Source organism: Oncorhynchus clarkii, chromosome 25 (genome assembly GCF_045791955.1).
Source record: "Oncorhynchus clarkii lewisi isolate Uvic-CL-2024 chromosome 25, UVic_Ocla_1.0, whole genome shotgun sequence".
NCBI classification, from domain to species: Eukaryota; Metazoa; Chordata; class Actinopteri; order Salmoniformes; family Salmonidae; genus Oncorhynchus; species Oncorhynchus clarkii.
Window position 1 is genome coordinate 23,406,579 of NC_092171.1, and position 14,583 is coordinate 23,421,161.

Consider the following 14,583-nt stretch of genomic DNA (forward strand, 5'->3'; position numbering starts at 1 on the left):
TTATGTCGATATAGGACTAGTTTTACTGTGGATATAGATACTTTTGTACCCGTTTCCTCCAGCATCTTCACAAGGTCCTTTGCTGTTGTTCTGGGATGGATTTGCACTTTTAGCACCAAAGTACGTTCATCTCTAGGAGACAGAACGTGTCTCCTTCCTGAGTAGTATGACGGCAGCGTGGCCCCATGGTGTTTATACTTGCCTACTATTGTTTGTACAGATGAACGTGGTACCTTCAGGCGTTTGGAAATTGCTCCCAAGGATGAACCAGACTTGTGGAGGTCTACAATTATTTTTCTGAAGTTTTGACTGATTTCTTTTGATTTTCCCATGATGTTAAGCAAAGAGGCACTGAGTTTGAAGGTAGGCCTTGAAATACATCCACAGGTACACCTCCAATTGACTCAAATTATGTCAATTAGCCGCGCAGAAGCTTCTAAAGCCATGACATAATATTCTGGAATTTTCCAAGCTGTTTAAAGGCACAGTCAACTTAGTGTATGTAAACTGCTGACCCACTGGAATTGTGATACAGTGAATTAAAAAGGGAAATAATCTGTCTGTAAACAATTGTTGGAAAAATTAGTTGTCATGCACAAAGTAGATGTTCTAACCGATTTGCTAAAACTATAGTTCGTTAATAAGACATTTGTGGAGTGGTTGAAAAACGAGTTTTAATGACCCCAACCTAAGAACATGAATAGACTTTGTTTCTGGCCATTTTGAGCCTTGTAATCGAACCCACAAATGCTGATGCTCTAGATACACAACTAGTCTAAAGAAGGACAGTTTTATTGCTTCTTTAAGCAGTACAACAGTTTTCAGCTGTGCTAACATAATTGCAAAGAGTTTTCTAATGATCAATTCGCCTTTTAAAATGATCAACTTGGATTAGCTAACACAACGCGCCATTGGAACACAGGAGTGATGGTTGCTGATAATGGGCCTCTGTACGCCTGTGTAGATATTCCATTTAAAAAAAAATCTGCCGTTTCCAGCTCATTTACAACATTTACAATGTCTACCTTGTATTTCTGATAAATTTGATGTTATTTTAATGGACATTTTTTTTTTGCTTTTCTTTCAATAACAGGGACATTTCTAAGTGACCCCAAACTTTTTGAACGGTAGTATGTGTTTATGTAAAAAAAAAATGTTTTTAAGGAAATCAGTCAGGATTTGAACTTACTGCTCTTTATAGCTGTAAAAGTAGAAGGCACAAGGAGGAATTTCTAAATGTGGTAGAGCATGGGCTGTTTTCCTCACGTCATTCACTGATAGACCTTGTCAGAAATGTCCAGTTGAGCAACTAGAGCATGTTAGCTAGGTAGGTAAGATAGCTGGTTAGCCCATCTAAATCTTGTTGTTATCATGGCCAGATTACGTGCCCAGGGGCCTCGACCCCAAGGGGGCCCATAATGATTATGTTGAGTCACTGTGTAGGGTTGCAGGAAATGTGCTTCAAAACTGTAAAATGTTTTGTCTACCAACAAGACGGGTGTGAACAGTTTGTTGTAAAATGTTTTGGAAGGTGGGGGTTTGTTGCTATGCCGAAAAATGACAATATCCATCCGGACCCTTGCAACCTAGGAAATTTGCCTGACCGAACCTTCTCAAATAGTAGTTGAATACCGCTGATCTATATAGTGTGTGTTTCTTACCTTAAAGCTGGGAACAGAGAGCTGGTCGAAGGAGGCGGAGCTCTCCTCACTGGTGGGTGTGTCCAGGTCCAGGGGGCGATGCAGTGAGGACTTGGAGGTCCTCTTATTGGTGGGCTGCTTCTGAGACCAGTTGGACACCTGGGGTGTATTCAGAAGGATAAACGGTCAGAAGGTTGAATAGAGCAGACATAATTCCCTATTCTACCTGACAGACAATCATACAGGGGTGTCACATTGCCGTACGATACATGTCTTAATTTTCTGATCAAATCATATAATAATAATTCGTTCAGGGATAATACACTATTGTGTACCAGCCTTACCTGGTAGTGGGCCAGGTAGCTCTGGTAGCAGGCCATGACATGGGGCTGTCGAGTCACCAGGCCTGGCTCGGGAGTCTTCTCCACATCCACCGAGCACTCCTCCTCCAACCCCATGGCTGATACAAAGGAGGCCTGCGACTGGTGGCCGGGGATGGGGTGGGCTGGCAGCGGGGGCAGCATGGGGGGCATGGGCAGGGGCCTGGGCTCTGTGATGAGATCCCCATTCAACACATAGGTGAGAGGTCCCTCCACACTGTGGTAGATAGAACTTCGGCTGGAATCAGATTCACAACAGATTGGTTTAACTACTGTAATCATGCATCGTTTCCCTTTATTTTACTAAGTAAAATGACAACACATTCTCTAAGAAAGAAAAAGGTTAGGTAAGAGGGGAAAGGGTCGGACTGGAGGGGCAGTCATTTAGCAGGTACAGGTCCAACCTGTAGTTGTCCATGTGGTAGGGCTGCTGCTGGGGCTGATTCTGCATCTGCTGCTGCCTCCTCTTCTTCTTCCTACCAGGGTAGGTGCCTGGACCTTCGTCTGCACTGCTGATGGGCTCAAAGTCCTCTGTTGCTGAAAAGTAAGCCTCGCTGTCTGCCACCGACATGCTGGAGTCTGCTGAGCGATACTGGTGGAAGGTGCTGGAGTCTGCGGACGGCGTGAACGGGAAGGAGCTGTAGCTCCGGCGCTGGCGAGGAGAGTCCAGGACGTTCTCGTCGCTACGGGAGACCTCACTGCTGAACTGGACGCCAGAAAGGGGAGGTGGGGGCTTGTCGGTGAAGACTGCCGCCGACAGGCTCTTAGTGCTGCCCAGCCGGCCAGATTGCACGGAGGACTGGCGCTTGAGGGGTGAGCGGAGAGAGGAGTGCTCCTGGGCACTGTTGGGTGACACTGGGGTGCCCTCAGGGAGTTCTGTAAGAGTACTGTGAGGAGAGAAGGAGGGGTTGAGAATACCAAGATAATGCACTTTTGTCAGCTACTTCACTAGTATATGGGCTGTTGGTGAATTGTGAATGTGTGTAAACACTGTATTCATGTTGCACCCGTGCTGCATTCATCTGCTACTCACTCTGCAGTGCTCTTGCCGTTCATGGGGAGCATGCGTTCCTCAGTGCTAGGAGACGGGCTGTCCCTCTCTCCGGCCAGTAGGGGCAGTGCTGCGCTGGAGCAACTATTTTCCTCGGAAGAGGAGGCCGAACTGTGGGAGCGCAGAGGCACCTGCAGGCTCAGGTGTTGGCCCCGTATTCCGAGCTCAGGGGCCGGACTGGGGGTACAGGTGTCTCCCTTCACCCCCACACCCTTACCTACAAGAGGGAATACACAGTATGTCACTGTACTGTAGGTTGGGTGTGTTCCAGTTAACAGATCAAAGCTAAAATGGAACAGAGCAGCAACCCTATAATTTAACACAACTATCACAGTGAACCAAGATATGACCTCCGTGTCAGTCTCCAATCCCAGTGAAAATGTTTTATTTATTTTGATAAATACATTGAAACACTCGTACCGTTAGACAGCTTGGCCGTCTCCTTGGTGACAATCCACTCTCCAGGCTGCAGCAGTGATTGGCCGTAGCACATGTCTGACTCAACACTGGAGGAGGAGAAGGCCAAGCTGCAGGAGGGGGTCATCTCCTCCAGATGGAAGAAGTCCAGACCCGTGTTGGTGCCCCCGTAGAAACGACAGCCCCCCAGGCAACCACACTTGTTCCTGCTGCGCTTGTTGCGACCAGTCTCATCTGGCCACAGGAACCATAGCCTGGGAGGAAAGGAAAGCGAGAGAGAGCACTCATGTCTCTGATCTGATGTATGCATGCGTGTCTGTCTAGTCTACGTCTGTGATTGCTACTGGTGACGGCAAGACCAATTTTCTCTAGGGATCCATTTCTCCCAAATTTCTTTGGGATCAATAAAGTGTATTAATTCCTTCCTTCCTCCATTCCTACCTCTTGGTGTGAGCATCATGGAGCTCCAGGAATTGCCTCTGCACCTCGTACTTGGCCGGGTGGTCCGCAGCCAGTGCCACGTCAGCTGTGATCAGGGCGAAGTTGACCGAGCCAGCCTCCAACCAGAAGGATCTCCGCAGTACAGCGGGCTGGCCCAGCCCTAAGCCCTGTCCTGGCCAGACCCCGTCTGACTGGGGCTGCTGCTGTTCGATGTACTGGTGGATATGGACATCCTGCACCACAGCACTGATCCCTTCTCCCACCGCCTGGTTGTGCAGGTTGCAGTTGGCCAGTCGGATGGCACCCGTCTAGGTAAAGGCAGAATTGGAGCAGTATTTCTCAACTCCTGTCCTCAAGCCTGAGAACGTGTGCCCTCAGGCCTGGAGGGAAGCTAAAGTCATTCCGCTACAACAACAAAAAAGTAAAGCCCCCTTACTGGCTCAAATAGGCAACCAACCCTTAGTAAACATCTTGAAAAAAATCGTGTTTGACCAGATACAATGCTATTTTACAGTAAACAAATTGACAACAGAATTTCAGCATGCTTATAGGGAAGGACACTCAACAAGCACAGCACTTACACAAATGACTGATGATCGGCTGAGAGAAATGGATGATAAAATGATTGTGGGTGTTGCCTTGTTAGACTTCAGTGCAGCATTTTACATTATTGATCATAGTCCGCTGCTGTTAAAATGTACGTGTTATGGCTGTACACCCCCTGTTATAATGTGGATAAAGAGTTACTTGTCTAATAGAACACAGAGGGTGTTCTTTAATGGAACCCTATCAATTATAATCCAGTTAGAATCAAGAATTTCCCAGGGTAGCTGTTTAGGCCCCTTGCTTTTTTCAATTTTTATTAACGACATGCCACTGACTTTCAGTAAAGCCAGAGTTTCTATGTATGCGGATGACTCAACACTATACACGTCAGCTACTACAGCGACTGAAATGACTGCAACACTCAAATAAAATCAAAGTTTATTGGTTACGTGCGCTGAATGCAACAGGTAACACCTTACAGTGAAATGCTTACTTACAGGCTCTAACCAATAGAGCAAAAAAGGTAGTAGGTGAACAATAGGTAATTAACAGAAATAAAACAGTAAAAAGGCAAGCTATATACAGTAGCGAGGCTATAAAAGTAGCGAAGCTACATACAGACACCGGTTAGTCAGTCTGATTGAGGTAGTATGTACATGTAGCTATGGTTAAAGTGACTATGCATACATGATGAACAGAGAGTAGCAGTAGCGTAAAAGAGGGGTTGGCGGGTGGCGGGACACAGTGCAGATAGCCCGTTTAGCTAATGTGCGGGAGCACTGGTTGGTCGGCCCAATTGAGGTAGTATGTACATGAATGTATAGTTAAAGTGACGATGCATATATGATAAACAGAGAGTAGCAGCAGCGTAAAAAGAGGGGTTGGGGGGGGGGGGAACACAATGCAAATAGTCTGGGTAGCCATTTGATTACCTGTTCAGGAGTCTTATGGCTTGGGGGTAAAAACTGTTGAGAAGCCTTTTTGTCCTAGACTTGCCATACGGTAGTAGAGAGAACAGTCTATGACTGGGGTGGCTGGGGTCTTTGACAATTGTTAGGGCCTTCCTCTGACACCGCCTGGTGTAGAGGTCCTGGGTGGCAGGCAGCTTAACCCCAGTGATGTACTGGGCCGTACGCACTACCCTCTGTAGTGCCTTGCGGTCAGAGGCCGAGCAATTGCCGTACCAGGCAGTGACGTAACCAGTCGAGATGCTCTCGATGTTGCAGCTGAATAACCTTTTGAGGATCTCAGGACCCATGCCAAATCTTTTTAGTTTCCTGAGGGGGAATAGGCTTTTTTGTGCCCTCTTCACGACTGTCTTGGTGTGTTTGGACCATGATAATTTGTTGCTGATGTGGACACCAAGGGACTTGAAGCTCTCAACCTGCTCCACTACAGCCAATGTCAATGAGAATGGGGGCGTGCTCGGTCCTCTTTTTCCTGTAGTCCACAATCATCTCCTTAGTCTTGGTTACGTTGAGGAATAGGTTGTTATTCTGGCACCACCCGGTCAGGTCTTTGACCTCCGCCCTATAGGCTGTCTCGATGTTGTCGGTGATCAGGCCTACCATTGTTGTGTCGTCTGCAAACTTAATGATGGTGTTGGGGTCATGCCTGGCCATGCAGTCGTGGGTGAACAGGGACTACAGAAGGGAACTGAGCACGCACCCCTGAGGAGCTCCAGTGTTGAGGATCAGCATGCCAGATGTGTTGCTACCTACTCTCACCACCTGGGGGTGGCCCGTCAGGAAGTCCAGGATTCAGTTGCAGAGGGAGGTGTTTAGTAACAGGATCCTTAGCTTAGTGATGGGCTTTGAGGGTGCTTTGTTGTTGAACGCTGAGCTGTAGTCAATTAATAGCATTCTCACATAGGTATTCCTTTTGTCCAGGTGGGAAAGGACCGTGTTGAGTGCAATAGAGATTGCATCAGCTGTGGATCTGTTTGGTCGGTATGCAAATTGGAGTGAGTCTAGGATTTCTGGGATAATGGTGTTGATGTGAGCAATTACCAACCTTTCAAAGCACTTCATGGCTATGGACGTGACTGCTACGGGTATGTAGTCATTTAGGCAGGTTGCCTTTGGGTTCTTGCACAGGGACCATGGTGGTCTGCTTGAAACATGTTGGTATTATAGACTCAATCAGGGACATGTTAAAAATGTCAGTGAAGACACCTGCCAGTTGGTCAGCACATGCCCAGAGCACACGTCCTGGTAATCCGTCTGGCCCCGCAGCCTTGTGTATGTTGACCGGTTTAAAGGTCTTACTCACGTCAGCTATGGAGAGCGTGATCACACAGTTGTCCGGAACAGCTGATGCTCTCATACATGCCTCAGTGTTGCTGGTCTCGAAGCGAGCATAGAAGTGATTTAGCTCGTCTGGTAGGCTCATATCACTGGGCAGCTCGCGGCTGTGCTTCCCTTTGTAGTCTGTAATAGTTTGCAAGTCCTGCCAAATAAGACGAGCGTCGGAGCCGGTGTAGTATGATTCAATCTTAGTCCTGTATCGATGCTTTGCCTGTTTGATGGTTCGTCACTGGCGCTTCCTGTTTTCATTTTTGCTTGTAAGCAGGAATCAGGAGGATAGAGTATGGGTCGGATTTACCAAATGGATGGCGAGGGAGAGCTTTGTAAGCGTCTCTGTGTGTGGAGTACAGGTGATCTAGAATTTTCTTCCCTCGTTGCACATTTAACATGTTGATAGAAATTTGGTAGAACCGATTTAAGTTTCCCTCCACTAGGAGCTCCGCCTCTGGGTGAGTGGTTTACTGTTTGCTTATTTCCTTATACAGCTGACTCAGTGCGGTCTTAGTGCCAGCATCTGTCTGTGGTGGTAAATAAACAGCCACAAAAATTATAGCTGAAAACTCTAGGCAAGTAGTGTGGCCTGCAATTTATCACAATATACTCTACTTCATGTGAGCAAAATCTAGAGACTTCCTTAGATTCCGTGCAGCTGTTGTTTACAAATATGCAGACCGCCCCCTCTTGTCTTACCGGAGTGTGCTATTCTATCTTGCCGGTGTAGCGTATATCCCGCTAGCTGAATATCCATGTCGTCATTCAGCCACGATTCCGTGAAACATGGGATATTACAGTTTTTTATGTTGCTTTGGTAGGATATTCGTGATCATACCTCGTCTAATTTATTGTCCAATGATTGCACGTTGGCGAGTAGTATTGACGGTAATGGCAGCTTTCCCACTCGCCTTCTCCGGGTCCTGACCAGGCATCTGGCTCTTCGTCCTCTGTACCTTGCAAATAATGGGGATGTTGGCCCTGTGGGGCGTTTGGCAAATATCATGTGCGTCCTGCTTGTTGTAGAAAAAATCTCAGTCTAATCCGAGGTGAGTGATCGCTCTCCTGATAGCCAGAAGATATTTTGTTGCAGTTGCAGAAACATTATGTACAAAATAAGTTACAAATAACGCAACCCCCCACATAATAGCACAATTGGCTGGGAGCCTGTAAAACTGCTGCCATTTCATCCAAATGTTATCCAAACACTCAACAAAGAGCTGCAGTTAGTCTCAGAGTGGGTGGCAAGGAATAAGTTAGCCCTAAATATTTATAAAACTGAAAGCATTGTATTTGGAACAAAACACTCACTAAACCTGAACTAAATCTTGTAATAAATAAATGTGGAAATTGAACAAGCTGAGATGACTAAACTGCTCTTGGAGTAACACTAGGTTGTAAACTGTCATGGTCAAAATATATTGATGCAGTAGTAGCTAAGATAGGGAGAAGTCTGTCTATAATAAAGCGATGCTCTGCCTTCTTAACAACACTATCAACAAGGCAGGTCCGAAAGGCCCTAGTTTTGTCGCACCTAGACTACTGTTAAGTCGTGTGGTCAGGTGCACGGCTGGCCCTTGGATGTACACAGAGAGCTAATATTAATAATACGCATGTCAATCTCTCCTGGCTGAAAGTGGAGGAGAGATTGACTTCATCACTACTTTTATTTATGAGAGGTATTGACATGATGAATGCACCGAGCTGTCCGTCTCAACTACTGGCAAACTACGTCTCAACTACTCGGACACCCCACAAGTGGTCTCTTCACAGTCCCCAAGTCCAGAACAGACTATGGGAGGCACACATTACTACATAGAGCCATGACTACATGGAACTCTATTCCACATCAAGTAACTGATGCAAGCAGTAAAATTTGATTTACATTTTTTTTTTTAAGATTAAAAAACACCTTATGGGACAGCAGGGACTGTGAAGCAACACAAACATTGGCACAGACACACGCGCACACACACACACACACACACACTTAGTACTGTAGATATGTGGTAGTGGTGGAGTAAGGGCCTGAGGGCACACAGTGTGTTGTGAAATTTGTGAATGTATTGTGAATGTATGGATTTGTGAATGTATTGTTTTAAAATTGTATAAACTGCCTTAATTTTGCTGGATCCCAGGAAGAGTAGCTGCTGCTTTGGCAGCAGCTAATGGGGATCTATAATAAATACAAACATTACACACTTTTGTTCTAGTGTGGAAGACTTGTGTTACCTTGATGTTGGCTGCACAGCTGTGCTCCACTATGAAGAGGTCAGCCCCATCCACAGCCAGACGGGTCATGGTGTACTTGAGCTCCTCAGACGTCCGACAGTGTCCGGGCAGGCAGGACATCTACGAAAGTAGAGAACAGAATAGTTACAATGGTTAATTATTGCCTTCGGAGGTCAGACTCACATTTTTACACAAATATACAAAACCAGTAGATTTGACAAACTACAGATTTTCAAGTGTGTGATTTCCATGCGCAGAAAAAGTGGGAACGTATTACCTTGGAGTCACACACACGGCGGTCCACCCCGTGCTGGCAGATGACAGAGGGCTTGGGCTGCTCCAGCTGGAACTCCCGGGAGAAGACGTGGAACATGTACGTCTCACCCCACTCCATCACACTGGCCAGCTGAGGAACAACACATTCATTAGATATACACAAAATGGAAAATGCGTACACACACACACACACACACACACACAAACCTGTGGCACGGTGACTCTCCCCGTGAGGGCACCAGCCTGCATGTCTATGAGCCAGGCGTACTCCAGGGTGTCTGTGCCTAGAGGCAGCCCCTGGGCTGAGAACATGGCGTGGGCACGCATCTGCAGGCCAGACAGACTCAGGTGGCCATCCCTCAGAACACCATCAGACGTGGGCCGCTGTGTGGACACAGGAAATAATATTAATAATTTTTTGCAGTGTAAAGACAGATGGAATTAGCTTCAAATATGCATATATACGCATCACAGAAACTAACATTTTGTGGTTCTACATTAAGCATGCACATGTACAGGTAACAAAATAAAGGAAACACTTGAGTAAATGAGGGATACAAAGTATATTGAAAGCAGGTGCTTTCACACTGTGGTTCCTAAGTTAATAAAGCAATTAACATCCCTTCATGCACAGTTGCCAATTATTTTGCTTACCATGGCTAGAAGAGATCTAGGGGGTTTAAATGGGGTGAGTGTGAGTGTGTGAGTTTATGTGTGTGTGTCTCAGTCACCAGATCTCAACCCAATTGAACACTTATGGGAGATTCTGGAGTGGCGCCTGAGACAGCGTTTTCCACCACTATCAACAAAACAACGATGGCATTTCTCATGGAAGAATGGTGACACATCCCTCCAATAGAGTTCCAGACACCTGTAGAATCTATGCCAAGGTGCATTGAAGCTGTTCTGGTGCCCAACGCCCTATTAAGACACTATGTTGGGGTTTCCTTTATTTTGGCAGTTACCTGTACATCTATCATAAACCCATCACATGCACACATCACAAAAATACCTCTTAGAATGGCTATTTTCTGCAGTTTGACTGTCAAATGGAAGTATTGTGCTTCTGTGCCATTCAAATTTTTAGCCAGTTGATCGACATTCACTGTACTCTCAAAAAACTGAGCAACAACAAAACTCAGCTGTCTATTATCCTCAGCAGAAGTCAGTTCTGAAGGTCATTGCATGAGGGAAGAGATTACCAGGGCATTTCAGGTAAAGCTCTAAGCTCTTAGCTCTGAGGCTACTGTAATAACAAACCCAGGGCTACTGCTTAAGCATACAATCATAAACCATGATTGCGTCATATCTACACCAATCCAATGCTTTTAAAACCTTGTGAACATGAACAAGTGCACCCTTTGGAGAGAAGGTGGAGGGTTACTGTATGAATCTATCCCTAAAGATGGTCCCATCGATTGTGGTCGACTCACCTGGTAGTTGTCACTGATGAAGATATGAGCCGGGGAGAGCACAAGCTGGAGCATGGTCTCCTTATAGCCCTTCTTCATCTCAAAACAGAGCCTCTCTAAGAACCCAGAGGGGCCCTCAGGACTGTCGCTGCCGCAGTGCTGTCCAGACAAGTGGAAAGAGTTAGAAGAATGGGTGTGTTTAGGGGCATCTCCAGTCCTAGAACTGGAGCAAAGTGGTGCTAGTAGACCCATAATGTGTTATTTGTTGATAAAAATGGGTGGTTGTTGGATGGGTGGGTGGGGGAGGATTTACCATGGGCAGGCGTCCGTGCACCTTGTAGAGGTTGATGAGGACGGTGATGTCCCAGGGACGCAGGGCCAGTGGGTGAAGGGTGGCAGCAACCCTCCCGTCATCGTCCAGGCCCAGTGGAGACCAGCCCAGGATGGAGGAGGTGGACAGGTAGGACAGCACAGGGCTGGACACCGCCTCCTCAAAGTCTGTGTACATGTCGTCCTCACCAAAGTAGTTCTCCTGCAGAAAGGAGGAGGGAAGGGTGGATGGATCAATCTTATGACTCATCCCTCAGATTTACTCAAATTTCCCATTTACCATTCCTGGGAAAGTTTTAGGATGTCACTGGAGTCTGTGTGTTGTGTCCCTGACTGTACCTTGATGGAGACGAGGGCCTTGAGCAGGGGCCCGTAGAGGATGATCTGGGAGTCGGGGGACATCTCCATCTCCACGTGGAGCCTGTCAGGGGTCAGCTCCGAGGGGTCTGTGATAACTCTACTGTTAGGGGCAGAGCGGCGAGGCGGTTGGGGTACAGACGAGTGCTCAGGGGGGCGCAAGGACGACAGCATGGCATCCTCCATCTCCGACACTGCAGGGAAGGAGAAACACTTGCATACATAAGCACAGAGTAAGACCATATAAACTAGCAGTCACCAAACAGTGGATCGCGATTGACTGGTCTATCTCCAAGGCATTCCTAGTCAATCACAAAACATTTCTTGAAAAAAAACTGACGATAAAGCCTTGCCATCAGCTGGACGACGGTGTCCCCTTTTGGTCAGTCTTAGCGAAGGGGGAGAGCTGAGGGACGATCAGACCGTGAGAGGCAGACCCGCTGATGCTCTCCCTCCACTGAGACTGATCAGATGCAGGCACCATCAGTCCAGTAAAATAAAGCAAATTGTTTAAATTCATGCTCAAGTCATACAACAAATTATGCTATATTACCAGTGTGATCATATACTTCAAATTTTGAAATATAATTTAAAAATGGCCTAAGAAGATTAACATTGGCAGGGTAATTCAAGCATAGCCAATATGCAGTGATAATGAACTGGGCCTATAGCCTACAAACCTCATTGCTACAGAACTGGTTTTAATAGGTTCATGTTGCATAGGCATACGTGTTTTAAGTGATGTTTTTAAAACATTCTGAGCAGTAGATCTCGGCTCAGCGGTAGACTCAGAAAATGATCTTGGTTCAGAAAAATTTGGTGACAACAGATCTAAACAGACATATGAACAGTATACACGTATTAACACAGACATGAACTTAAAACAAAGGAGGCATCTGTTTACAGGACTGCTTGAGCTGTTCGTCTGATTTCTGAGGATAGATAGGGTGCCAGGTGTAATCAATGATGAGCAGGAAGTTTGGGACAGTCCAACAGTCCACCCAGCCAGCCCTGGAGAACAAGAAACAAATAATTGACTTATTTCTCAATTAAACAAGCATCACAAGGCACAACCACACAATTTGTTAGTAAATTATGGGTAAATACTAGTGGAATACTGTAAAATAAAAGAGCTAGTGGGTCTAACTCACTCTGCATGGGTGATGTTCCTCCAGCGAGACTTGTTGAGTTTGGGTGGGCCGCTATGGCTCTGACTCTGGCTCTCCACAGGCATGCACATGTCAGGGGACAACTTGCTGTTCTGGTAGTCCTTGGTCAGGGTGAGCAGCGGGTACCTGCTGGGGTGGCAGTCTGGCAGGGACAGCCGCAGGTCTGTGTCTTCAGCCTGGGGTTTACACAGAGACGCAGACTTATGAGTGCCCACATGGGTTAAGTACAGTAAATGCGTCAGCATGCTTCAGTTAGGCTGGTGGCTAGGCAAACCGAATGAGTGTGCTCACGGACTCCCTTGCCGCGAAAAAGTGGCAATAGTACTGTTTGCCCATTTTGAGATTTTATTTAAAAATATTTATTTTAAATTTTTAAATCACCTTTATTTAACCAGGTAGGCCAGTTGAGAACAAGTTCTCATTTACAACTGCGACCTGGCCAAGATAAAGCAAAGCAGTGCGACAAAAAAACAACACAGAGTTACACATGGAATAAACAAAAGGACAGTCAATAACAAAACAGAAAAATCTATATACAGTGTGTGCAAATGGCGTGAGGAGGTATGGCAATAAATAGGCCATAGTAGCGAAGTAATTACAATTTATCAAATTAACACGAGTGATATATGTGCAGATGATGATGTGCAAGTAGATTTACTAGTGTGCAAAAGAGCAAAAAAAGTAAATAAAAACAATATGGGAATGAGGTAGGTAGTTGGATGGGCTATTTACAGATGGACTGTGTACAGCTGCAGCGATCGGTAAGCTGCTCAGATTGCCGAAGCTTAAAGTTAGCGAGGGAGATAAGTCTCCCAACTTCAGTGATTTTTGAAATTCGTTCCAGTCATTGGCAGCAGAGAACTGGAAGGAAAGGCAGCCAAAGGAGGAGTTGGCTTTGGGGATGACCAGTGAGATATACCTGCTGGAGCATGTGTTACGGGTGGGTGTTATGGCGACCAGTGAGCTGAGATAAGGTGGAGCTTTACCTAGCAAAGACTTATAGATGACCTGGAGCCAGTGGGTCTGGCAACGAATATGTAGCGAGGGCCAGCCAACGAGAATATACAGGTCACAGTGGTGGGTGGTATATGGGGCTTTGGTGACAAAACGGATGGCACTGTGATAGACTGTATCCAATTTGTTGAGTAGAGTGTTGGAGGCTATTTTGTAAATGATGTCGCCGAAGTCGAGGATGGTCAGTTTTACGAGGGTATGTTTGGCAGCATGAGAATGGTAGGCTTTGTTGCGAAACAGGAAACCGATTCTAGATTTAATTTTGGATTGGAGATGCTTAATAGGAGTCTGGAAGGAGAGTTTACAGTCTAGCCAGACACCTAGGTATTTGTAGTTGTCCAGAACCGTCCAGAGTAGTGATGCTAGTCGGGCGGGTGCGGGCAGCGATCGGTTGAAGAGCATGCATTTAGTTTTACTAGCGTTTAAGAGCAGTTGGAGGCCACGGAAGGAGTGTTGTATGGCGTTGAAGCTCATCTTGAGTTTTGTTAACACAGTGTCCAAAGAAGGGCCAGATGTATACAGAATGCTGCGTCGTCTGCGTAGAGGTGGATCAGAGAATCACCAGCCGCAAGAGTGATATCATTGATGTATAGAGAGAAAAGAGTCGGCCCAAGAATTGAACCCTGTGGCACCACCATAGAGACTGCCAGAGGTCCGCACAACAGGCCCTCCGATTTGACACACTGAACTCTGTCTAAGAAGTAGTTGGTGAACCAGGCGAGGCAGTCATTAGAGAAACCAAGGCTGTTGAGTCTGCCGATAAGAATACGGTGATTGACAGAGTCGAAAGCCTTGGCCAGGTCGATGAAGGCGGCTGCACAGTAATGTATTTATCAATGGCGGATATGATATCGTTTAGGACCTTGAGAGTGGCTGAGGTGCACCCATGACCAGCTCTGAAACCAGATTGCATAGCGGAGAAGGTACGGTGGGATTCGAAATGGTCATTTATCGGTTTGTTAACTTGGCTTTCGAAGAGTTTAGAAAGGCAGGGCAGGATGGATATAGGTCTGTAACAGTT

The 14,583-nt window shown here is 46.4% G+C and overlaps 1 protein-coding gene across 18 annotated transcripts in view; it reads right to left on the reverse strand.

Annotated features, from left to right (window-relative positions):
* The window catches only part of LOC139384114 (bridge-like lipid transfer protein family member 1), an 89,265-nt gene that overhangs the window by 46,223 nt on the left and 28,459 nt on the right, over positions 1–14,583 (reverse strand). For all 18 annotated transcript variants that reach the window (XM_071128776.1, XM_071128772.1, XM_071128766.1 and 15 more), the window contains exons 16-29: positions 12,531–12,724; positions 12,284–12,390; positions 11,362–11,573; positions 11,006–11,224; positions 10,714–10,851; positions 9,488–9,664; positions 9,282–9,410; positions 9,005–9,124; positions 3,930–4,237; positions 3,492–3,742; positions 3,054–3,288; positions 2,425–2,907; positions 1,985–2,258; positions 1,662–1,799 (exon numbers count right to left, since the gene is read on the reverse strand). In XM_071128776.1, coding sequence (XP_070984877.1) covers positions 1,662–1,799; positions 1,985–2,258; positions 2,425–2,907; positions 3,054–3,288; positions 3,492–3,742; positions 3,930–4,237; positions 9,005–9,124; positions 9,282–9,410; positions 9,488–9,664; positions 10,714–10,851; positions 11,006–11,224; positions 11,362–11,573; positions 12,284–12,390; positions 12,531–12,724 — 2,985 coding nt within the window. The remainder of the gene's footprint in view (positions 1–1,661; positions 1,800–1,984; positions 2,259–2,424; positions 2,908–3,053; positions 3,289–3,491; positions 3,743–3,929; positions 4,238–9,004; positions 9,125–9,281; positions 9,411–9,487; positions 9,665–10,713; positions 10,852–11,005; positions 11,225–11,361; positions 11,574–12,283; positions 12,391–12,530; positions 12,725–14,583) is intronic.